The 25,710-nt window shown below is 38.6% G+C and overlaps 1 protein-coding gene across 1 annotated transcript in view; it reads left to right on the top strand.

Annotated features, from left to right (window-relative positions):
• Nucleotides 1-2,177: 2,177 nt before the first annotated feature.
• Nucleotides 2,178-25,710, top strand: part of sptbn5 (spectrin, beta, non-erythrocytic 5) — a gene marked incomplete at its 5' end in the record, with an annotated part of 30,365 nt that continues 6,832 nt past the window's right edge. The window contains 57 exon segments of the mRNA XM_084096315.1: nucleotides 2,178-2,300; nucleotides 4,039-4,206; nucleotides 4,361-4,477; nucleotides 4,577-4,734; nucleotides 4,824-5,052; nucleotides 7,344-7,978; nucleotides 8,401-8,539; nucleotides 8,632-8,855; nucleotides 9,102-9,255; nucleotides 9,677-9,877; nucleotides 9,997-10,203; nucleotides 10,422-10,557; nucleotides 10,668-10,801; nucleotides 10,923-11,126; nucleotides 11,214-11,366; nucleotides 11,536-11,666; nucleotides 11,760-12,011; nucleotides 12,191-12,478; nucleotides 12,549-12,792; nucleotides 12,919-13,058; nucleotides 13,165-13,264; nucleotides 13,390-13,560; nucleotides 13,662-13,826; nucleotides 14,037-14,263; nucleotides 14,464-14,650; nucleotides 14,849-15,049; nucleotides 15,134-15,247; nucleotides 15,322-15,479; nucleotides 15,578-15,710; nucleotides 16,301-16,446; nucleotides 16,613-16,727; nucleotides 16,822-16,932; nucleotides 17,777-17,956; nucleotides 18,081-18,284; nucleotides 18,422-18,571; nucleotides 18,754-18,858; nucleotides 18,948-19,139; nucleotides 19,211-19,366; nucleotides 19,490-19,681; nucleotides 19,794-19,889; nucleotides 20,025-20,143; nucleotides 20,257-20,371; nucleotides 20,745-20,858; nucleotides 21,143-21,264; nucleotides 21,394-21,556; nucleotides 21,789-21,977; nucleotides 22,084-22,161; nucleotides 22,301-22,473; nucleotides 23,261-23,351; nucleotides 23,450-23,596; nucleotides 23,710-23,847; nucleotides 24,043-24,299; nucleotides 24,653-24,839; nucleotides 24,964-25,176; nucleotides 25,262-25,387; nucleotides 25,389-25,459; nucleotides 25,654-25,692. Coding sequence (XP_083952441.1) covers nucleotides 2,178-2,300; nucleotides 4,039-4,206; nucleotides 4,361-4,477; nucleotides 4,577-4,734; nucleotides 4,824-5,052; nucleotides 7,344-7,978; nucleotides 8,401-8,539; nucleotides 8,632-8,855; nucleotides 9,102-9,255; nucleotides 9,677-9,877; nucleotides 9,997-10,203; nucleotides 10,422-10,557; nucleotides 10,668-10,801; nucleotides 10,923-11,126; nucleotides 11,214-11,366; nucleotides 11,536-11,666; nucleotides 11,760-12,011; nucleotides 12,191-12,478; nucleotides 12,549-12,792; nucleotides 12,919-13,058; nucleotides 13,165-13,264; nucleotides 13,390-13,560; nucleotides 13,662-13,826; nucleotides 14,037-14,263; nucleotides 14,464-14,650; nucleotides 14,849-15,049; nucleotides 15,134-15,247; nucleotides 15,322-15,479; nucleotides 15,578-15,710; nucleotides 16,301-16,446; nucleotides 16,613-16,727; nucleotides 16,822-16,932; nucleotides 17,777-17,956; nucleotides 18,081-18,284; nucleotides 18,422-18,571; nucleotides 18,754-18,858; nucleotides 18,948-19,139; nucleotides 19,211-19,366; nucleotides 19,490-19,681; nucleotides 19,794-19,889; nucleotides 20,025-20,143; nucleotides 20,257-20,371; nucleotides 20,745-20,858; nucleotides 21,143-21,264; nucleotides 21,394-21,556; nucleotides 21,789-21,977; nucleotides 22,084-22,161; nucleotides 22,301-22,473; nucleotides 23,261-23,351; nucleotides 23,450-23,596; nucleotides 23,710-23,847; nucleotides 24,043-24,299; nucleotides 24,653-24,839; nucleotides 24,964-25,176; nucleotides 25,262-25,387; nucleotides 25,389-25,459; nucleotides 25,654-25,692 — 9,482 coding nt within the window.

Raw genomic sequence — 25,710 nt, 5'->3', positions numbered from 1 at the left:
AAACAGTGTTCAGTCTTTCATGATGCAATTCAAATTAGGCTCATTATTAATATTTTAGATGTAACTTTTTAATAGAAAATTACTACATACACTCTTTTCTCATGCTGGGATGTTAGATATTTTTCATGTTAGATATTTTGATTTATTGAATTACATGACATATGTAATAAATAAATAATACATTTACACATTAATAACAGCATTATACTGAACAGCACTGAGTTTTGCCAAAGTTTTTTGTCTATAATATTTGTCTGACACTGACTAGTTAGTGAATAATTATAATAGTTTATAGCAGCAAGCATTTAAAGAAATTAAACAACTACATTTAAAAAATAATCTTATAAACTATTCTACAATTTCAGTTTTTTTGAGAGATTAGCATTCAGGCTGCCAAGTCTATTTATGCCTGCTATATATATATATATACATATATTAAAAATATTAACAATGTATACAATGACAGAAAAAACTTCAAATTAAATAGTGTTTATATTTCTGAGGTGCAAAAGAACTTCTGTTGTATAATGAAATCAGTTTTCATCATGAAAACTCCACTATGCTGTATATATATTAATACTGACGAAAGTAAATGTGTATGTTAAACACTGTTACAATAATTATATGTACATTTTAATTAATATACGTAGATGGTTTCTGTCAGCTCAGAGGTGGATTACATGAACTAGACTGTAATTATTTGACATGAGTTCAACTTTAGTGGCTTGTGAACATGAAAGATCATGTTTGAAATTAAGATTACTGTAAAAAGTGATTACAGAAATTCTTTTCATGTTTTTGGGACAATTAAGTACATTTTTATAGGTGTTTGATGGTGTTGCCTATACTTCAATGAGCCTTTGCCATATATATAACCTCCATCCATCTGTTAATGTGTAATTGATTGTAAAAAAAAAAAAAAAAAGATTTTATATTATACACCCTTTTAAAAAAGGGAATGTAATAAATGTTTCTATTTCAAATTAAAATTGTTTCACTTTATTTTGAAATTTTAAATCTTGAATGTGTACTAAATCTTTTTTTTAAAGTAATCTCAGCTGTTTCAACCCTGAATCAATTAGAATACCATTGGCATAACTGTTCCTGGATTGGCATGTAGAGAGGTGTGTGCTGCTGAATTGCATGAAATAGTGAATATGACTGCAACCTTTGCCCCCAAAGTAGCACATTGCTAGGTGAGTGAGAATTACCCTCCCTTTCAGTTCATTACAACAGCATCAAAGTTCAGTTCAGTTCCTCAATACTGATCAGATCGGATTACTCTCAAATCATCCATTTTTGCCATGATGAATATCTAATTATCTTTCAAACCTTGAGAAGGGTAAGTGAATTCAGTTTATTGTATGCTGTGCATCATAAGCTAACTGACAAAATATATCGTAATTTTTAGCATGTTTTTTATTAGTTGTGGGATATACAAATGACAACATGGCTATCATGAATCTATCTTTTTTTTTATTTTGAATTGTTTGCAAAAAATATGTAATATTACAGTATAATTGCAGATATATATTTTAAACTATATTAAACAAATGTCAAAATTTAATTGTAAATGCGGATATAAAATAATATAGTTTTCTATATAGGTATAATAGCACTGATAACAGTATTAAGATACTAAGATGATGCTATACAGTATAACATCTGAAAAAAAATCAAGAAATAATAAAATGTTGGCCAGTTTACTAAGTATATGTAATCCTTGATGGCCATATATATTCAAAGTATTTATTTGATGACCAATACAGTGATATGACCTGATTTGGAAATGCTAGGTATTTTTATGATGCTTTAAAATGTGTCTGTAAAGTCCATACATAATTACACTGTCAGCAAGAGATACACGATTGCCCTGATACATTCACTTCTGCATTAATACACAAAGTATATATATATACATAAGTGCTGAATATGACCCAAGATATATGTAATATATAATATATCTTCCCAAAAGATCTAAAAAAAAATCCCTAATGCAAAGGCCTCACCAGTCATGTGTATGGCTTAATATTTAAGCCCATCTTGTGTAGCTATTTATTGTAAATGAACAAGCTCTGGTGCAGGACATGAGGTGAAGCAGAAATGTGAGATTTTTGTGTCTTTGAGACATTTACATGCATTTTTCAATTGTTATCAGGGACTGACACAGTCAAGAGATGTCTAAACAAGGAGATGGAGAGGAGTCTGATGGCCGATTCCGAGAGCTTCAGGAGCAGCGGATGACGGTGCAGAAGAAGACCTACACAAAATGGATGAACAGTGTCTTTTCAAAGAATGGGGTATGAACAGGTCCTCCCAACACCTTCCTGAACCTCAATGCTAGCTCAGGCAACAAGATCTACAGCCATTGACACAACAAAGCACCAACACTCAGACTGAAGCTTACATTTTCAATGATTCACACTTTTCTAATAGTAATTATCTAGCTACAGTATGGCTAGTTAGCTATCTATACATGTATAATTAATCAACCCTAGTTTAATCAGATATCTGTTGATGATTCAGCAATATCTTTACATAAACATTCGTGATTCACGACTAGATATTGCGATAATTCTGGTGATATCTAGTGTAATATAATGTTAGTAATCCTGACTCCAGTCCTGTGACTTACTGTAGTTTATGATGTAATGTGCTCACTCCAGCATGATTACCTCTGAACCCTTGAACCCAGTTAAGGTCATAATTATTTTAATCATTGTTCATTGCATTACCATCTATATACTTCATGTTCTTGTCTCATGGTAAGTGGATAGTATTTAAACAAGTCAGACCACTGGTTTTTCATAAATACACAGATCTCAGATTGAGTTTAATAACAATAATGAAAGCAAGTGGCAGGTACGCATAAATGAAAACTCAGTTAATTGTTATACATTGTTACACAAACCTTTTGTGACAGATCAGCACAGGGGAGGGAAAAGCACAGATAATTCACCTTGTAATGCTTGTAATTACATCAACACCACCAATATTAGATTGAGGAAGGAAATAGTACCACCTTGACTGTCATCACGTTTTTTTATACCAGATATTTCCACTGGATGTCTCCCTTTGAGTGTTAACAGTGGTTACATATTACCTCTGTTCATACTTGTTGCCATTGTTGTGTGAACCAACTTAACTTGCATAATAAACAGCAGGAAGATGTAAAAAAGTCAAGTGGTGCTACAACGACACCCAAATATATTAATAGCTTATACAGGCAGCTGTCTGAAAGAATGACATGTTTTAAACGTTTCCCTTTCCTTTTCCCCTTCCTCATTTACTCCTGTGTATTGTTCTGTATCAAACGACACTGTTCATAACATGTTTATTATAAAAGGTCATGCAGATAATTAAAAATAGCCAAATATTACTTACAGAGAAAATATACTCCACCCAAACACACAGCATTTATTTTACCAGTCGACAGTCAGTTATATGTAAGTCAGCAGTTAGCTGATATCATCGCTCTTGCTTTTAAAAGCAATTATGAAAGTTGCAACAACAACAAAAAATATGTAAAAATTGCAAGCAGATTTTTTTTATATATTTATCATTGTTCCTGAGTGATGAACTACATCTCTGAGGACCTACCAGAGGAGCAGGGTGTGCTCTAAGCTCCCTCAGTTCATTCCCTGGGTAAACAGAGCCTATGGAGGCAGTAAGCAGATCTGTTCAGAGACATCAGATTCCCACAACACATGGATTAGGGAGTGGTTGCAAGGCTCTTGCTTGAAAGCTGAGAGCAGGATAGCTTTACTGAGAGGAGTTTAAGTGAGTCAAGTCATAGTGGAATACAGTGGCAATTAGCCAAGCACAATGTTAAGACAAAGCCAGCAGCTAATTTCATGCCAAAACTTGTTTAAAACTGCCTATGATGCATTAAAAAAAAATGCAATTATTGGATTTAAGGATTTCACCGTCACTGTCTGCAACCTTACTTGTTTACATTTATTGTCTTTCCACTTAATGATTATTTGGGTGTGGTGGAAAATGTGTGTAATTCTCTTTTAATGTGCATGCACTTTAAAGGAAAAGGTTGAGCTGACTGATGTATTTACTGAGCTAAGAACTGGTGTGCATCTCGTGCGACTTTTGGAGCTCATCTCTGGGGAGAAACTGCCCACTCCCAGTCGACGCACCCTAAGAGTTCACTGTCTGGAAAACAACAGCATTGCCATTGCCTTCCTTAAAACCAAGGTACACTGAAAGTAAAGAAGTACAATACAAATATAAATCTTTTAAAACACATTGTTTTCACAAAGTAACCTTGGATAACTGTGGATAAACACCTATAAGAGAAGTACTTTATAATCGTAGGTTATCCTTTTTCTCTCTTCTCATCTTCCTATAGATCCGCGTAGATTTGATTGGTCCAGAAAATGTTGTGGATGGAGACAGAACCCTGATCCTGGGGCTAATTTGGATCATCATTCTCCGCTTCCAGATTGGAGCCATCAATATTGTTGAGGTAAGGCCTTTAGAGTGGCCCCTGTAGAGACTCTTAATAGAAAAAGGTGTGTTTGTCGGTGTGTTTGTCACTCTGTTTTACATTCTGTTTTGGTTTCAGGCTGGTGGTGATGCCAGTGCTGCACGACGCTCAGCCAAAGACGCTCTATTGATCTGGTGTCAGCGTAAGACCGCCGGTTACACCAATGTCAATGTGCAAGACTTCTCTAGCAGCTGGAGAGATGGACTGGCCTTCAATGCTCTGATTCACGCCCATCGGTACTATTCGGAGTTGATAGCAGTATCAGTATTTCATGTTCCCTTTCCACAATCCACAGTCTCATGATTTAATGATAACATTGTTCCAGGCCTGATCTTTTTGATTACAACCGACTACGCCAGGATGATCCAAAGAGGAGCCTCACCCATGCTTTCACTCTGGCAGAGGACGAGTTTGGCATAATGCAGCTCCTGGATGTTGAAGATGTCATGGTTCCCCATCCCGATGAGAAGTCTATCATGACTTATGTATCTCTGTACTACCACTACTTCTCCAAAATGAAGCAGGGCCAAACAATCCAGAAGAGGATTGCTAAGGTTAGTTAGCAAACACATGTAGTTCAAAGAAATGTAAAATGCTATGACAAGCATCACTATCACTATTGCTCATACTTTGGTACTTAGTCACGACGTAACGGAAGTAGCGAGTAGTGCATGTTTTGATGTGCATTAGAGTGAAAAGGCGTTATCGAGAAGACAAAAATGTAGGACAGGGACTTGGTTCTATTCATTGGTTGTTGATTGGATGGAGGTATCTGAATGTGAGCTTGCAGTCCATTGTAAGAAAGGGACAGGTTTGTGTGAACAAAATGATTGGAGTTCACCATATGTCTTCAGAGAGCTGTCTGTCATTACACCATTGTGTATAATAAAATCAATAACATACAATTAGAAAATGCATTTAGAAAATAGATATAGAATTTACAATTCTTCAAATTTGCCTTATCACAAACAGTGTTGAATGAGAAAAGGACATATCGATACCTCAAATATTGCTTAATAAGCAATCAAGCTTATGACATTCACCTTGTGAAAATACAGGCCAAAATATCCCATAAACTTATACTGAAGGAGGGACCCAAGACATATCTATATTTGCAACTTACTTAAAATAATAGTAAAGGCAAGTTATACAACCTGCATTGATGTCAAAATAGTTATTAGTGATACAAGATTTATTCCCTAAGGCTTGGCTTTGAATAGATGCGATTATTTACAAAGATATACACTTTTCTTTGGTCTACTGGCACAAAGGAATATCACATGAGCATGTCCTTCCACGCACATTTACACAAAGCTTTTTGGGAAATGTTAAGCACTGGCACCCTCTGTTTGTGAAAGTATGAACTGCAAGCTACTGCAGTGTTGAATGAGGACTCTAATCTCAGAGATTCTTTAGGATTAGTGGATTTGACTGTGGGTCAAAAGGAGGAGCCCTGGTCTTAATCAGATCAGAGTAACTCTGGGCTGTAAATTCTGCTAAACAAGAGAGTTAGTTGCCTGCATTGCATTGTCAAGAAACAGATTTTCGGATAATGTTGACAATATGGAGGAAGACGTCCTGAGATATTCTTTGACAAACAGGAGTTGATCCAGCAAAGATGAGCTCAGAGGTCAGGTGATGCCATTAACATGCCAGCAGGATACACATGGAGAAAAACAGGGGCGTGAAGTGTCCTGTCTTGTCTGTGCAGTACGACACTTTCACTCACCACTATGTGTATGTGTGAATAGAAATACTGGTATGTGTTGACTGGGTCACAGCTGTGGAGTAGTGTTAGCTGTCACAAAAGCGTATTAAACAATGACAGACAGATCTTGTCAGATGGATGGATGGGACAAAGATAAGCCCAGCCAGGCTCTGAGATGTCAAGACTCTGTGTTCATTTTATGGTAAGACTGCCAGCTCTCAGGTGTGACACGGTTGGGATAACAGATGACAATGGCTTTCAGTGGCTCTTTCAGCACTCAGTGGCTGCGATGGCAGAACATGAGACACACAATTACTGAGCCGCAAAGGAGTGTTCCAGAAGTAAGAAAGGTGTGTATTAAGTAGATAGATATAGTAGTGTAGCTGTTGAATATAAATATCCTCCCAAATCACCTATCCTTTAATGCAGGGGTGGTCCTGGAGGGCCACTCTCCTGCAGAGTTTAGTCCCAACCCTAATCAAACACACATGAACAAGCTAATCAATGCTATGTGAATAAAAGCCTAATTTTAATCGGTTCATCACATAAAACGATTGTGTCTCTCCAGAAAATGTTGGACTAAACCGCTCAATTCATATGGATTAGTTTTATGATCTTTATGAACTTTTAAAAATTTAAAAGATCTTCATTTGTGTTCCGAAGATGAACGAAAGGGTTTAGAACGACATGAGTAATTAATGAAAGAATTTTTATTTTTGGATGAACAATCCCTTTAATATAGTGGTTATTACCTTTTTGGTTTGTAGAAACCAAACCTATCCAAACCTGTATGACTTTCTTTCTTGAACATTTAAGAAAAAGAGGCATTTTTAACTGTTTTTGTCCATGCAATTAAAGTCAGTGGTGTACAAAACAACATTGGAAACCATTGACTGTCATTGTATGGACAAAAATACATTTTTCAAGATATCTTCTTTTGTATTTCAAAGAAGAAAGTCATACAGGTTTGAAATAACATGAGAGTCAGTATATCATTACAAAAGTTTTACTTTTAGGTATATTGTCCTAACTATATGGTTTAATGCTGAACTGTCCAGCTGAATTTCATTCATCTGCTTCGACATCAGTGTTTTCTAAAATATATGTTATTTCTGTTTACCATCTCACTGCTTGCAGATTGTGGACCTTCTGAAAGAACTGGATGACATGAAGGGTCTGTATGAGAGCATGGTGTCTGACTTAATACGCTGGATCAGGACCAAGGTGGTGGAGCTCAATGACCGCTCCTTCCCCAACTCCCTGCGAGAAATGCAGCATCTGGTGGCTGCCTTCAAGACATACCGCACTATTGAGAAGCCTCCGAAGTATCAGGAACGGGGGACCATCGAGGCTCACCTCTTCAACTTGAGAACCAAGCTGAGGGCAAACAACCAGTGGGACTATATTCCTCCGGAAGGCAAGACCATGGGGGATATCGAAAGGAACTGGACCTTGCTAGAGCGAGCAGAATACCAGCGAGAGCGGGATCTCCAGAGTGCGCTGATAAGACTGGAACAGCTGGAACAGTTGGCCCAGAAGTTTGGCCGCAAGGCTACGCTGAGGGAGAGCTACCTGGAGGACACTCTGCAACTGATCCAACAACAAGACCTGGGAGGGCTGCAAAGGCTGGAGGAGGCTGAGACAGCGGCTCGCAGACTGGAGGCCCTGGGAACAGATGTTTTGGCTCGTGAACCACGTTTCCGCGCTTTAAGTGAAATGGCTGCTGTCATTGAGAGAGAGAACTACCACAGCAAGGCACAAGTGATTCGCAGGTGAGGGGGCAAAGAATTGCAGGTTGTTTATAATTACTTACTGATAGAAGGTATGACTATTTTTATGTGCAGTAGAAAAGACACAAAAATAAATGTCCAGTATTTCAGTAAAAAAACAATTTCACTGAATCTGGCATTATAAAATACGTTGTTTTTTTCCATTTGGTCTATTTCTTATTTATGGACTAAAGATTTTAGCACAACATACAGTACATGGCTAAACTTCAAAAGTCATCAGAGAAACATTTGTTAATCCTTAGGAATGTGGATATCGAAAATGACTTTACGTTATTCAAAGTAAAAAAGGATTTAAAGGTGTGGAAGCATTTAATAGAAAATAGTCTTAGATAATATTTGCTTAATATCTTATTAATGTTTCTTATTGATGTTTTTCTTATTAATTACTGTACTGTGTGTTACAGGCAGGTGGATATCATGAACCATTGGAAAACTTTGCAGCAGCTTCTGCAGCAACAGAAAGAATATGTTGGAGATGCTGTGAATACATTTGCTGTCCTTAGAGACATTGAGTTAATATCTCTGGACCTCAGGGAATTACAGGTGAATATTACATATGTATTCTTCTTACTACAAACAGACATTATCACTGAGCATTATGAATTCTGAAAACTGCTTTCGTTCCTGCTTTGAAGACCCAGGCAGATTCCTCAGACATAGGAAAACAGCTGCCAGAGGTGGTAGCCCTACTGCAAAAGCAGGACTTGCTAGACACTCAGATCATCTCACTTGGAGAAACCCTGAATGCCATCAGCAGCAGTGCCTTAATGGTTAAACACAAAGGTGCCACAAAAGTCCAGAGGGAACTTAAAGATCTTAATGGCCAGTACAACTCCCTACTGGGTCTCAGCAAGAACAGGTAATCTCTTTAAACCCATCTGATTGTACTAGAAGCGATTTTAATTTTGGACTGATTCTAAACTGAGGACAAAATAATACAAAAAAAATAACTTGTGGCAAGTACTATATACTTAGATTTACAAAAGCTAGACTGCGCGTTACATTAAATGCAGACAGGATTGTTTACTGTTGTATAAATGTTTTTTTAAAGCAACTATGGACATTTACTGTACAGCAACAACTTTGTCTGTTTTTGTCCAAAAAGGAGAAAAGCTCTTGAGGGGCAGCTGAAGGTCTTTGAGTTTTTCCATGATTGTGAAGAAGTAGAATCATGGATATATGAGAAATGGGTCCTCTTACAGGCTGCATCTCTGGGAAGAGACCTCAGTCAAATTCAGCAGGCCATTCAGAACCACAAGGTATGTGGCCATCACACACAATAATCAAATTCAAAATTGTAGAATCGATGAAACACATTACTCTCCACATTTTTATTCTATCTATCTATCTATCTATCTATCTATCTATCTATCTATCTATCTATCTATCTATCTATCTATCTATCCATCCATCCATCCATCCATCCATCCATCCATCCATCCATCCATCCATCCATCCATCCATCCATCCATCCATCCATCCATCCATCCATCCATCCATCCATCCATCCATCCATCCATCCATCCATCCATCCATCCATCCATCACTAACCACATATAGCTTAATACTTAATGCTGTGTTAAGTACCTCTATGACAGAGAACAGACTAACATTGCTTGACCTCAATATGACTGGATCAGAGCTACTGAGATTAGCAAAAAATGGCTATGTATTTTGCAGGCTTTAGAAGCAGAGATTCAATCACAGGAATCTCTGTGCTCGGGGGTTTTATCCAGAGGCCAAGAGCTGTGCAGGGGGAGACACCCCAATGAGAGAGACATCCAAAAGTGGATTCAGACTCTTCAGAAACAATGGCAGCAACTTCAAGAACAAGTCACCATCCGAAAGAACAAACTGCATGCAGCCAATGTCATCAAGCAGGTAGAAACCAAACTTGGCTGTGTATAGGCTCCTTCTGAATGGAAAGTGAGAAATTATGATTCAGTGGATCAAGGTTGGGATAAAAATGTGTTCTAAACACCATTCTTCTTTTTTCTCAGTATTTTGCAGACGTTACCGAAGCCAGATCATGGCTTGATGACCGCAAACCACTTCTCATTGACGAGGATTATGGAAAGGATGAGGCCAGCAGTACTGCTCTGCTCCAGCGTAACCAAAGACTGGAGAAAGAAATGGAAGCATATGCCTCAGAAGTGAAAAAGCTGGGCGAGCAAGCCAAGAGTGCTGCCCAACTTGCTCCTCTTACCGTGAGTCATGACCAAAACAGCCTATTATGTACAAAAGAAACTTGATTTACAATAGATTTAAAACACTTACTCTGTCTGAATAATCCAAGGGTAATGGTGAAAAAATAGTATAACTATGCAATAAATGTTAATCATTACTAGTATAAAACAAAAAAAATGGCTGTATAATTGTATTGATACAGCTTCAGTGGCACTGACTCATTTTTATTTAATTTAAGACTGACACCCAGCAGAGCAGAATGGTCCACTACAGTGATTCAGATGGCGAAGATGAAAAGGAGAAAAAAGCTGACAAACGTGTCCCCGGCAAGGCTTTACCACAAGAACAAGCAGCGATTAGGTTCAAATACAGAGGTACACAGGATCCTTTAGAGCTAAAATCTGATAAATCACAAACCTCTGATCTGGTTTGTGTGTACCATAAACCAATTTCTCTTTCGAGCTCATCCTGATCATTTTTCCAGGTCCTAAATTAACCTGGGACAGAGGAGAAATATTGACAATTGTCAGCAGGGAAAAAGATAGTTTGCTTCTTCGAGACAGCAGAGGAAATGAACAGCTAGTATCTTCCACATACATAAGGGAGCTGCCACCTTCTGTAAGACTCTTTATAAATTTCAATTCAATTTGAATTTCAAATCTTATGAACCGTAAAAATGTCTCTTTAAATTGCATCTACTAGACAGCTTTTGCTTGTGTTTTGATGCAATCAAATGCAGGAAGCACTACCTGAGCCTACGAATGGACTACCTGAGAGTCCAAAAAGGAAAGTGAGCCGCCCCCGCCGCACTCGTTCCATGCGCCGTTGGACGGCTGAAATATCTGCCTCATCATTGCCTGATGCACATTTCCAAAAAGACACAATAGAGAGCACACAAAGTAGTCTGGAAAATGATTTCAACAGCCTTTATAATTTGGCACAGGTGAATATTTAAGCTTTTACCAAGCATCGTTCTAGAGAACTTTATTCTTTACCATTTTAGATAATTTTAAACATTTTCTCCCACCAGTCAAAAAATAAGATCCTGGATGACACTGCACAACTACATAGGTTCTATAATGCCTGTGAGGAGTTTGAGTCCTGGATGGGAGACAAGGAGAATGTCCTCAACACTTTCAGCTCCAACTCCAACAACTTAGAGGTTATACAAGCCAAATATGAGGTTAGTTTTCCCGGAAAACACACAGTGAGCAGAATAACACAACATGAATCCTTCAGAGAATCTTGTTGTTTGGAGAGTTAACTCCAAGAGATGTACCTGTGTTCTTTGGATAACATGGTGGTATTTTGATTTAAAACATTCACTTCTTCTTTCTCAATGCCATACGCAGAACTTTCTTACTGAACTAGCCAGTGGTAGAAAGCAGCTTGATGACATTACCAAGCTTGGAGAGGAGCTTGTGAAAAAACAGCACAGCAAGAAAAAAGAGATTCAGCTCAGACTTGGAAATGTAACCCGCAGGTATGTGGGCAAAATCAGCATTGTGCAGCCGTACCGTCCCACCATACTATCTTGTCGTTAAAAGTTCCTTTAAATGTTTATTTGTCTGACCAGGTGGGAACACATTCAGAAACTGAAGGATGAGATGGCCCATGAGCTGCTTAGTTCTGCTGATGTGAAGTCCTTCCTCCAGACCTGCCAGGATGTCAAGGCTCAGCTCCAGGACAGGCTATCGCAGCTTGACACACCTGATGTCGGGAGCTCACCATCAGCCCTGCAGGCTGAGGAACACAGACAAGCCCAGGCTGAGAGAGACATAGAAGCCCTGGAAAGGAAAATAGAGTACCTTAAAAGTGTGGCCAAGATGTGGGTTTGCTACAAAATTATTGCTGTACCACTTATTTTTGGTGATATATTTATTGACATTTCTTATTTCTAACCTTGGCACAGCTTGTAAACATCAATAACTTATAGGAGAATTTTAAATATTGTAGTGAACCTCATTCATTTGCCTCTTAACTGTATGTTCCATTGCTATGCTACAGGAAACAGGATTGTAGTCCCGCAGAGAGCGCTGCTATTATGGAAGAAGTACGTGCTCTAGAAGAGCTGCTGCGGCAGTTGAAGGCCCAAGCCATTCAGAGACAACGGATGCTTGAGGAAGCCCAACGCTTACAACTCTTTCAAAAAGAGACCAGAGACCTATTGTTGTGGGCCGAGGCAATACAGGAGCACCTTCTGGAAGAGGAGACCGGATCTGATGTAGCATCCGCTCAAGCCCTGCTGAAGGATCACCTTGATCTAAAACAAGAGATTGAACTGCAGAGAGCGAGGTTAGTCGTGTGTGATCTTTCTTTTGCAATTCCTACTTAGTGCCTATGCTTGACAGTAAAATTATTGCAGATTAAAAGATATGGAGAAGCTGGGTCAATCTCTGGAGGTGGCATCTGGAGAGAAAGGAGCTAAAGATGTTCAGCAGACACTAACAAAGTTGGATCACGAATGGAGCCAGCTGGACAAACTGTGGTCTAGTCACCACAGAAGGCTTGAGCAAGGACTAGAGTTTCAAAAGCTGAATATGGAAGCAGATCGCATAGAGTCCACCATTTCTGGTCATGAGGCCAGACTGAAAGTCAGAGACTTGGGGGTAAATGAAAGATATTACATTTAATTTCTGTTCATTTAATTAATTAATTCCTTTCATCTCTAAGCACATTATTGTCAAAGGAAGAGTTACACATTTGTAAAGATTTAATGCATAATTTCTGCACAGGACTCAGTTGACAGCATTCACAGTTTACTGGGCCGACAAGAAGAGCTTGAGGCTTTACTTGAGGCTTTAGAGCGATCCATCAACCTCTTTCAAGACAAGAGCAAGGAGCTCACCAGTAAGCGTAACTTTGCTGCCAAAGAGTAAGTATAGTTTTTGCATATTAATTAATTGTATTAGTGAATAATTATAATAGCTTGTTTCTTAGTGCTATTATCTTGTTAAGACTGGCATATTCCTCCTTTCCAGAATTCAACAGCGATCAAAGGTCATTCAAGATCGATATAAGAGCCTGAAAGAAAGTTGTAAATCAAGGAGGCTTGATTTACTTGCTTCAAAAAAATACCAGGTAGTCCTTCAGTTTATGTTTTGGAATGTGACATAATTCATAAATAATATAAGTTAAAATGTGTTAGTAGCTATCAGACAATGAAACTACAACTACAGTGCTTTAAAATACTTTCCCTTGCATAGGAATTTTTAAGAGATGCAGAGGAGATGCTGCTGTGGATGGAGGAGAAGTTTGAGATTGCTGAGGATGAATCATACAGAGATCCAACCAACATCCTTCGCAAGCTCAAAAAACACGAGGCGGCAGAAAAAGAGATGAAGGCCAATCAAGTCCGCATAGATAGACTGACTGAGGTACAGTGCCACATCAGAACTATTGGCACACTATTCTTCAAGCAACCTATGTATTTTGCCATGATTTTGTCCATTTTGATGATTGGATTTTATTTGGTTAGACTGGAGAGGAGATGTTGGCAGAGGATCACTATAACAGCCAGAGCATCCAGAGAAAGACTCGAGAGGTACGCAAAAGGTGGACTGAACTCCAGAGGAAGATGGCAGAAAGAGGGGACAAACTACGACAGGCTGGCCAGCAGGAGCAACTCATGGAGCTGCTTCAGGTACTTGAACTCCAGCTCTGTTCTACTTTTGACTACTACAGGACAGCATTGAAAGAATTTATCCTTAAAATGTATAAGCAGAACTAATTTCTGTTTCTGTGTCATTCTTAAATCTTATGTAAATTGGGTCATTAAATGAAATGGGTTGAAATGAACTATTTACACAAATATTACACCATTTTTTTAAGTTGTTTTGTTTATTTTTTTTAGGATGCAAAATTGAAGATTGAGACAATTGAGAGAATGTTACAGAATGCAATCAGGGGCCATGACCTTCGCTCAAGCAGACAGCTCCTGAAGGAGCACAAGCAGCTGGAAGAGGAAGCTCAAGAACTTGCAGAAAAAATCAACTCCATTGTCACCCGTGCCAAACACCTGGCCACCAACCATTTTGACTCTCAGCGCATTCTCAGGGAGACGGACACTTACCTGAAACTGTCAGTACTCATTTTTTCCTCAAAAATGTTCTTCATAGTGAAAACTTACTTGTAATGAAAGACTTGTTTTAATGAAACAATAGCTAATAAAATGATTATAAGTATCAATTAATTAATCACTGGGTCAATTAATATGAAACTGTAAGGAGTTGATTTCTCTGCATGTTTTAAGAAGCCTTCACCTCTGTTTTATTTGCCAGATTTAAGTCTTTACAGAAACCTTTGGATCATCGCCGAAGCCAGTTAGAGGCAGATGTGGCTCTATATAGCTTTTACCATGATGTAGACCTAGAGCTAAACTGGATATCAGAGCATCACCCTATAGCTGATACGACAAACTATGAACGATCTCTGGTTGGGGCAGTTAGCCTGCTTCAAAAACACAAGGTATGATTAGATATGAGTGTATTAATATTGCTAGGGATGAAATTACCTATTCAAAAATAGATTCCCAAGACGGGTGTGATTTAGAGCTATGTATAGTTGAGTTTATTAACTTAAAGAAAGGATTGTACATTTCTTTGTGAAGTTTCAGAGTGAAGCTGTATTCATTATAACTGTTAAATCTTTCAAAACCCCCTCCAGGACCTGCAGGCAGAGGTGAATGCCCACAGCCAGTACCTGCAACGAATACTGGACAGAGGGCGAGCTATGGCCCGGTCCAATCAGTGGAATGGTCAGGAGGTGCAACAGAGGTGCGAGCAATTGATTGCAGAGTGGGAGGAGTTAGAGGAGTCATGTGAGAAACGGTCCAGTGAACTTAACAAGGCAGTTACACGGGAGCAGGTAAAAGTGTAGGAGTGTTTGCCATATTTTTGGTCCAGTAATTATTCGAGTCATCAGTGTTAACATTTGTTTTCTGATGGACAGCTTTTGCTTGACTGCAATGAGCTGGAAACGCTTCTTTCAGAAACATCAGCTTTGGTCAGCACTGATTATGGCAAGACTGAATTAGCTACTCAGAGTCTAATAAAGCAGCATGAGGTAATCTTTGGCTTGTAATAATGCAATGGCTTAAGGGTTTAACATGTTAACACATTCTAGTTTGTTTTTTCCAGGGAGTGGAGGGGCAGATTGAGGTACTTGCTGCTCAGGTAGATGAACTCAACTCCAGCGTTAAGCAGGCTGTACGTATGTGGGGTTTAGAGGAGTTGAACAAGCCCTACAACCACATTAAATCTAAGCTAAGTGAGGTTCAGCACTCGGCGACAGTCAGGTAAAATAACAATCAGTAGATGAAACAGGACAACTAACAAATGTTCACACCATCATGTTTCTTTGGCGTGTTAAAACAAACATGTCTCATTACAACAGAGAACAGAGGCTTAGAGAGACCCTAAACCTACATGAATTTAAACGTGAATTTGCTGAATTGGAGGAATGGATCGTTCAGCAGACACAGATTGCTGCTTCTAAAGACTTTGGGAGTGATTATGAAAATGCACTGGTGAGACTAGCTATCTGTGTTAGACCACCTGTCCAAAGATTTGTCACTGTCCTGCATATTTACCTTCAAACTACTTTGCACTGTACTTTAATTGGTTGGGGTCCTTGTCATGTTTAATTAAGATGTTAATATATGTATATATTTAACACATTTTCTGAATTTTATATTATTACTGTTTCATTATTTAAAACAAAATCACAAAAATTGTTTTATTTAATATTAATGCAATAGTGGGTATAGAAAGACAGATACTATTTTAATAACGTTTCTTTAGCTTTAGTACGGTGACAATATAAAAGCCAATTATTGAATTATTTAAAATATCACACATTATTTTCTCATTATTTTATTTCTTTAATCTTATTATCATTTATTATTTTCACACTTATTATTTGCCCCTAGCAATTATCATATTTTAGGGGACCTTGGAATCATTATGTAAAACCTTATTTTAATTTTTCATATTTCTTAAAATTCTTACAATTTCAATACGATTCATAAATTGAATCCTGTATCTTCAGGATTAGACAAACCGGTATGCATGTTGTCTGTGATCAGGATCTGTCTAAGCACCTCTTGTTTCATGATAGCAACTGCGTGGGAGATTTGAGGTATTCTTAAAGCAGCTGGAGGTGGGACTGGAGAGGATGCACACCTGTGAAGAGTTGGCTGACAAACTCATCAAAACTAATCACCCTGAGAGCAGCTTCATCCGAGAAACACAGAATCTACTCAGGTAATGGCATGTGATAAGGAAAATTATCTATAAACTAACAAATACAGTAATTTCAAATTCATTTTTGTTTGTGATGTGTCAGACCTGTGTTTATAGTTACATATTTTTACAATCTATATATATCATTTATAGTTCATACTTACATGGTCTATTGTATGAATGACAGAGAATCAGGGGAAGAGCTGCAGAACTTATCCAAAGATCGTAAAGAAAAGCTACGTAAATCTGAGGAATGTCACAAATTCTACAAAGACCTGACTGATGCGCTAGGACAGATAAAGGTATCGGTCCAGCTGTGCAATAAAGTCATGCTGTTGAATAATATGATAAACATGGTTACATGTTAATGGTTACATGTCACTTATCTTGTACCAGGAGAGGAACAAAAGCATTCCTGATGACATAGCCAAAGATCTGAAGGGGGTGCTGTCACAGCTACGGAAACACGAAGCTCTTGTACATGAGCTGGCTGTAACAGAGCAACAGGTACACAGAGAGAGAGAGCATTCATTACAGGTGTGCTCAGTAATTGCACTGTTGAAATGGCTATCATTCTTGGAGTAACATTATACTGACACCTAGTGGGTTGCATGGATGCTTTTGTGCAAAGTGAAAAACTACTGAGTGCACCGTTAAGTTGTTTATTGCTGCAATAACTATGTTTGTATATGTATATATATATATATACTGTATAGATATATTGTATATGAACTGTATAAATCTATTATGGGGTGTTTGAAAAACCTTAACGTTATACGGGTATGAATAATAAGTGATGACTCGGTTGTTTCTCTGTCTATTTGAACTCATCTTACTCGGATTTCCGCTATTAAATTATGGATTTTTATTTATTTTGCTGGTTCAAGTTGTGTCTCAAACATTTTTTTTATAACAATGTTTTCTGTAGCCTATTCCTCTGTGGCACTGTCTTAGTGCTGGAGAAGGTGTGTTGTGTTGCAACAATTTATGAATTACCTGACTCTCCTGATCTCTCCTTTGTTCAATATACTCAGATACTACAAATGACAAATTCTTCTGCAACAAATAATAGGCTACTTTTCTCCGTATTCGTGCTCCCATCCCTCTTTTCCTCTTTGCCCTGTTTCCTCGCGTGCTTCGAGCCTAGTAGCTTTACCTGCGCTGCTGTTTGATTGGTCGCCTTCAGTTACATTCTGACGAGGAACAAGAGATCTTCTGTGAAAATCTAAAACTTAAAATAAAATGTATAAGTGGAAGGAATGAATGATATAATTCGCAAATAAATAATTTACAAATGCTCACATAGAACTCTTTCTTAGATTCAGTGTTTAGATTTTGTGATTTTCTACAGCTTCAGGAGCTGTTGGATGAAACTGACACCATTCTGGACATGTGCTCTCCTGAGCTGAGGGTGGGGTTGCAGGAGCTGCAGCAGGAGGTGGTGGAGAGCTGGGAAAGTCTCCGTATGCACATGGAGCAGAGGGAGGAGGAGCTGCAGTCAGCTAAGGACCGCTACATGTTCCTCAACACGGTAGCCTACACTCAGTTCATAGTACATTTTTAAAGAAGATTCCAAAAAACTCCAAGGTTTGATTTGGTGGAAAATATTGGTTGAAAACTAATTCATAACCATTTTATATTGCCTTGTTCTCCAGGCACAGGACTACTCCCTCTGGTGCTCCCAGGTGCTGAGTGGGATGAAGGCAGAGGAGTCCATCCGAGACGTCGCTACCTGTGATCTGCAGTTGTTCCAGCACCAGCAGCTCTGGGCTGAGATTGTGGCACATGAGGAGACGTATGCCCAGGCAATATCCATGGGCCAGGACCAACTGGAGCATGACATGCCTAATGCTAGAGAAGTGAGAAACTTAAATTTTGTCTGGTTTATACTACAACATTGCAAACTGTAATATTATTTATCAAATTGACATGAGACTTGTAAATATAAGCGCTGAATACGTGCCAAATATATGTTTAAACACTGTGTGGCTATCAGATCCAAGAGAAACTGAAGGCTCTGCAAGAAGAGAAAGAGACACTTTCTGATAACTGGCAGTCCAAGCAGAAATGGCTGGAGAACACATATCTGGAGCAGGTGTTTTATAGAGACACAGAGTACATGGAAAAAATCACTAACTCTCAAGAGGTTAGTGCTCCTGTAAACTAGCAGGAATTACTTTCATTTACATTTCAACATGTAAAATCTGGTTTGGTGACCTCTTGAATAAATATCTATATAGTTTTAGATAGTTCACAAATTGATTTCAGAGTCAAGTTTGTAGTTAGACATTCATATTGTTAAAGCTAACGACATCTGTTTACTTGCAGATCCAGTTGAAGAACAGTGCTTTGGGAACGACAGTGGACGATGTAGAAACTTTGATTAAACGCCATGAAGCCTTTGAAAAACTTCTTAATTCTCAGGAAGACAAGGTGGGTTGGTCTTCTTCAGCCTGTAGTATGGTATGAAGCATTTAACACAATGTGACATTTTCAGGCTAAGAAAATCTTATGTTGTGTAGATGGTGGCTCTTCAGGAGTCAGCGGAGCGCTTAAGGACAGAAGGTTTGAAGGGAGAAAAAAGCAGCAACATTAGGAACAAATTAAAAGCTCTCCAGGAGAGGAGGGAGCGCATCAAAGATCTGTCTGAAAAACGCAGAGAGGATCTTGAGATCTCGAAGCTTCTCTGTATTTTCAACCGTGATGTGTCAGAGGTATTTCTCATTTCTAGGTGACCTTAAACATATAGAAACAAACTATTTTAATTGGTTTATTTGTATTTTAGGCAGAGGAATGGATCACAGACCGTATGAATAAGATACAAGAAGACTCCAAAATGGACATGAGCAACCTTCAGACTAAAATGAAGATACTGCAGAGGCATCAGGTGTTTGAAGCAGAGATTCTGGCCCATGGAAATATCATTGAATCTGTCCAGCAGGTGAGTCACTATACTAAAGTCACAAGGTGGTTCAGTAGTCAGTAAGAGATAATCCTATATTTATTTATTCTTCTTTTGGTCTTCATAAATATTTAACATAGTTTGTCGTGTACTTGTCACAAGGCTGGAAATGAACTGGTGACCATGCGGCACCCAAAATCGAAGGAGATACGGCAGACCATTTCTGCACTGATCTCTCATTGGGAAGCTCTGAAGCAAGCAGTTGCAGTCCGTGGAAAAGTTCTTGAGGATAACCGTGATTTTCTTGAGTTCCTGCAGAAAGTGGAGCAAGTTGAAGTTTGGATTAGGCAAAAGGTGAATAAATACGGCCATTCCATTACAATTTGCTGAAAACATGCCTTGATTAACAGAATTGGTATACCAGTCAATGTTTGGTTTCACTGACCTCAGTTTCTTTGCTGTATAGGAGGTGATGATAAATATTGGTGATGTTGGAGAGGATTATGAACATGGTCAGCAACTGCTGAAGAAGCTCAGTGAATTTGGAGGCTCAGGTTCTGGAGTAAGTCTAGTGTTCTGCTTGATTAAGCAAACTACTACTCAGTTTACTGAAATTGCATTGTAATATATAACATCAGTATACAGCATATTGCTTAGTGCAGTAACATTCTTTCACTAAGTAGTTTTCATCCCTTAGGATGTGACTGTTGATGATGCTCACATCAAGACAATCAACACTCTGGCAGCCCGGCTAGAGAGACAGAACAGTGATGAGTTAGTGACTGTGAAAAAGCGTAGGCAGCAGCTCAATGAACGGTACATCCTCCTATATTTCAGCTGAGATCCATGTTCAATTAAGAAAATACACTTGTCCTGTTATATCTTGCATATTGTTGTTTGTTTTGACTTTCTTGTCGCCTTCCCAACAGATGGAGTAATTTCCATGGCAACCTGAGCAGCTATAAGAGGAAGCTGGAGGAAGCGCTAGAAGTCCACGCCTTGATTCGAGAGCTGGAGGAAGTCCGGGACAGAGCTGGAGAGAAGGTGAGAGAGAGAGAGAGAGAGAGAGAGAGAGAGAGAGAGTATAGCATTAGAAATTATACCAAATTATATGCACTGGAATCTGAACTCAACTTTGGGTTGGAACCCAATTTAATACTCAGTGAAATTAAGCATTCCTTTTTTCAAATCGGCAAGATTATACAGTAACTGCTTAAATGTCTTTAGTTCTTTCATTTTGATAAAAATACATAAATGCAATTGAAATTATTTTATATTTAATTTTACAATAAAACAATATCTTAAATATATTTTAGGAAATATTCTTCATTTAATGTATGATTTATTTAATGAATTTTTAATTGAATTGAATTGAATTGAATTGAATTGAATTGAATTTTATTTTATTCGGCCACAGATGCTACTGCTACAGGGTCAGGGCTGTGGAGTGGATGTGGAGAGTGTGGAAAACCTCATTCGCAGGCATGAGGAGATGGAGAGGGAGGCCAGAGTCATCCAGGAGAGAGGCTCTGTGAGTAGACTGGACAGCTGTTATACAAAGAACACATTCATCCATATTAATCAGTGCACTGTGGGTAGCACGTCCTATACAATATCTATTGTGTGTGCTAGCTTTGTGGTTAAAGGCTTTATAGAAAATCTCTCAGCACCTTCCAATAAAGTAACTGCTGTAAGTAGAAAAGCCTTTAAATGAACCCTTCATGGTGCATTATATGCTGTAGTGTAAATCACTAAAGCTAGTCTGCTTACAAGAAGGGTTACAAAGAACACAATTGGTCTAATTTGTAAAACCAGGCCCTGGAGAAGGACACTAAAGATCGGTTGAGGAGACACTGTGATCTGTCTGACAAACTTAGAAAGAAGCAGGAAGAGGTCAACATTGCTTTAGTGAAGCTGGACAAGGAAATCAAACGAAGGTATGCAGCCATTAGTTGCTTTATTCTTAATTTATAATGATAATAATAATGTGATATTTAATTTAAATAACATGGTAAAAATGTATATAAAATATACATAATGAGAAAGAATATACTTTTGTTGTGTAGGAAGGAACGGTTGCAGGAGTCTCATCAGCTGCAACTATTCAAAGCTAACCAGCGCCTGCTGTTGGACTGGACCCTGAAGCAAAGCGATGAGATGGCGAAGAACGGCCTGCCAAAGAATAAGACTGAAGCTGAGAGTTTCATACTAGAGCACCAAAACTGGAAGGTATTTAAAAAAAATTGCAGATTGTTTTTGTTTTGTGTGTTCTTATATTTTTCTGTCAAGAAATACAAAGCTAAAACAAATACATTTACCTTTATTCATTTATCAGACGCTTTGATCCAAAGCCACTTAAAAATGAGGAACATCACAAGTGATTTGTCATAGTACATTGTACTACATACTGTTAGATGATAGCAGACTTGTGTTATACTGTATTAACATTTAATGATTGCAGGCTGAGATTGATGCCCGCAGTGAGCGTATAGATTCAGTTAGGAGTTTTGGACAGAATCTTCTGAAATCTGGACACAGCGATTCAGCCGAGATTAAAGAAGCCCTAAGCAAGCTGGAGGATGCCAAAGCAAAGCTAGCTAAATCTTGGGAGGACCGAAAGAACACTCTGGATCAGGCACTGAAGCTCCAGGTGACTTAACAAAGCAGCAGGTCGTTTTGCTTAATTAAGGTTCTGTTTATTCTAGAGTAATTGTGAGGTATTATGTGGAGCATAATGAGATATTGATTGGTTGCAGATATTCCTGGGCTATGCTGCCCAGACTGAGAGCTGGATGAGTAACAGGGAGGCTTTCTTGATCAATGAAAATCTTGGGGTAAGAGCTTCAATTCTTGGACCCCATTAAAAAGGCAGAGTAACATTTCACCTTATTAGAAAACAAAACATCCTTGGGTGTTTTATCCTCTGTAACTTTGGAGATGGATGCTGAAAGATGTTTCACACTGTCATTGCAGGGTTCACTCTCAGAGGTGGAGGCTCTTCAGAGGAAGCACGCTCTGTTTGAGAACTCTCTAGAAGCTCAGATGGAGCAGGTGGCAGAGGTGGACAAATTTGCTCAACAGCTCATACAGTCACAGCACTATGACTCTGACAACATCAAGAAGAAGGCCAAAGCTATTCTGCTCAGGTATGCAGTAAGCAAACATAACTCACTTCCCTTGTAAAAAAGAATTACACTTCAGCACACTTTTAAAAAGAGTACTTATTACAGAAATAATATTTAAAAGCATATACTTAAAGGGTTAGTTCACCCAAGAATGAAAATTATCCTATAATTTATTCACCATCAAGCCATCCTAGGTGTATATGACTTTCTTATTTCAGCCAAAGTTATATTAAAAAAATATCCTGGCTCTTCCAAGCTTTATAATGGCAGTGAAAGCCAAAAAAGCACATCCATCCATCATAAAAGTAATCCATAGGGCTCCAGGGGGTTAATAAAGGCCATCTGAAGCGAAGCTATGCGTTTTTGTAAGAAAAATATCCATATTTATAACTTTATAAGCTATAATCACTGGCTTCCGGTAACGGCCGTACACGAGTCTAGTTCTGGCGGAAGAGTGACCTCTGACCCAACACATGACATATTGATGAAGTGCAGAGGATAGAGCATAACAAAACACCGGTCACGAATTAGAAGTCTAAAACGAGAATTTTTAAAGAGAAATGTTGGAGGATTTCGATATAAGAGAAGAGGAGCTTGATTTTGTTGCCCAGCATTATTACAAAGTGATTTATTATTACATTTATTTTATTAATATTATATTGTTTGCAAGTACAAATATACTTTTAAGATTTGAAGAACACTACAAGTGCACATTCAATACATTAAGTGCACTTTTTTTCACAAGGGTTTCAGAAACATTATAAAGTACTGTTTACGTAAAATTCCTTTCCTTGAAAATTCCTTGAAGGAAGGACAAAGTACTGGAAATGAGCAATGCCAGACGAAAAGCTTTGGAAGAATCTCTACAGTTGCAGATATTCATGGAAGGAAGCTTTGAGGTGTGTGAAGAAAAAAACTCAGAGAGATGAAATCTGCTAGTCTGATCTATGTTACACATCAGTATCTTTTTTACGAAGTTAAATTCTCATTTGTAAAGGTTTCCTCATGGTTGAATGAGAAGAACTCTGTGGCTGTTGATGAGAGCTGGAGAGATCCTATCAACCTGCAGGCTAAGCTACTAAAACACCAGAGCTTTGAGGCAGAGATACTGGCTAACCGCAACAGAGTGCAGAACCTCATAAAAGTATGACTCTTAAAGAATGTCTAAATATCTCTTAATCGTTCTCTATTTGTATGAAATTCAGTCTTAAAAGGGCATCAGCAGCGTTTAGCCTAAAACAGGAAATGTTTCTTCAGGAGGGTGATAACATGCTAGCATCCAGTCATTCTGCTAAAAGCAAGATAAAACCACGAATAAAGGATGTCGATGACAGCTGGGACCAGCTTTTAAGCAACTGCAAAGAGAAGAAGTCACGTCTACAGCAAGCATATCAGGTACAGCATGCTAAAACTCATGCCATTCTTCTGATTCTACATGACTGATATCCTGTAGAGATGCGTACACATGGTTCTCTGACAATGAATATTAGACACCAGCATATCCCCATGACTTTCAGATTTCCTGACGCTGGTCTGAAATATCATCTTGGATTTGAAGTTTTTGTTTGCCTTTTCTCTGTTTTCCTGTAGGCGTTGCAGTTTCAGCACTCTTTGGATGACATTGAAGAGTGGCTTGGATCAGTGGAAGTAGAAGTGGCGAATAAAGACTACGGGGGTGACCTTGCCTCAGTTGGTAGGCTGCTTAAGGCCCTGCAGGGCCTGGAAGAAATGGTAGATGCACACATGGAGAAGGTCCAGGGGCTGGTGGACATAGCCAAAGACTTCAGCTCTCAAGGCAACTTCCTTGCAGAAAATATACAGCAGAGGGTTTGGGAGGTGGTCAGCAGGTATGTTTTTGTTCAGGAAAAACAGCTCATCTTACTGTGGAAAAATTTGAGGTGCCGTAGAAAGTTTGAATGTGGTGATCCAATGGTCCATGGACCAAATCCTGTGAGGTGAAAAAACTAATAATTGAGAAAGTAAGATTTGATAAGTGAGAAATTTTGCTCAAGATTAAACCTGAATGTGGCCACTATATTCATTAGCTTTGAAATGTCAGTAAAGTTATCTAAAACATTATGACACACCACATTATTGCTGTGGCATACTACATGTAATCCTTTAGCACGTGTGGTATTGTTTTATTTCATTTGATTGACAGAACGAGTGAAAAACAATTACATTTAATCATTTTTCTCAGGTATAATGGCCTGGCTGAGCCGCTGCAGGCCCGCAGGGAAACTCTGGAGTCATGGCAGCTGCTGTTCCAGTTCTACAGGGACTTAGAGGATGAGCTGCTGTGGATTCAGGACAAGCTGCAGGCCGCAGTCACGAAAGATTTGGGCACTTCCCTGCAGAGCATACAAACCATAGTCAAAAAACATCTGGTTAGTCTGGTCCAGAACTCTGTAACTATAATACTGGTGCTTCAAAACTCTGGAGGACTGTAGTCCTGGCTTCTCAGGAAGCACAAAGAGCCACTTTCTGATATGCTAATACCTTCCCTTACAGGTTGTGATGCAGGAAATTGAGAACCGGTCACCTCTAATAATGGCTGTACAGGAGGCAGGACACAACCTGGTGCGAGGACGACACTTTGCATCACGTGAGATCAGTGAAAGACTTGCTGAGTTAAAGAAGAACTTTGACACTATGAAGAAAGAGTCAACGAATAAAGATCGCCTGCTTCAACAAGCACTAAAAATCCAGACCTTTCTCTCAGAGGTGTGTTATCAGTTCATAAAGTAATGTGATTCATATATATATATATATCAAATCTGATGTCTAATGTCTCTCCGTTATGATACAGGTTTCCCAACTGGAGCAGTGGATGGAGGAACAGAGGCCTGTATTAGAGTCTAGGGACTATGGAAAGAGTGAGGAGGCCACTGAAGCTTTCCTCAGGAAACTGGACACAGCTGACCTAGAGTTGGAAAAGCCAGCGTGGAAAAGTAGAGGCACTCCTGAAAACTGGCACTGATCTAGAGAAGTCCCAACATCCCAACAGGTGCAGTCATTAGGTCATGTGAGCACTGATTAATTGAACTAATTGCTGATATTTGTAATGGCTTTGCAGTTAGAGATGTCAGCAGAATGTTACTCGACGCTTTTGATTCAAGAAGACATGACAGTACAAAGGTTGTTGTTGATGTTGTTGAAGGATTTTGTAAAGTGTTTTGACTTTATAATGTGTCTTTGCAGCCATTTAGTGAGTAAGAGCCTTGAAGATATGCAGGGTGAGTTTGAGACACTACTACA

This window comes from Abramis brama, assembly GCF_963993115.1.
Source record: "Abramis brama genome assembly, chromosome: 21".
Lineage (NCBI taxonomy): Eukaryota > Metazoa > Chordata > Actinopteri > Cypriniformes > Leuciscidae > Abramis > Abramis brama.
The sequence above is the reverse complement of the archived record's forward strand: the minus strand, read 5'-3'. Positions and strand labels throughout refer to the sequence as shown.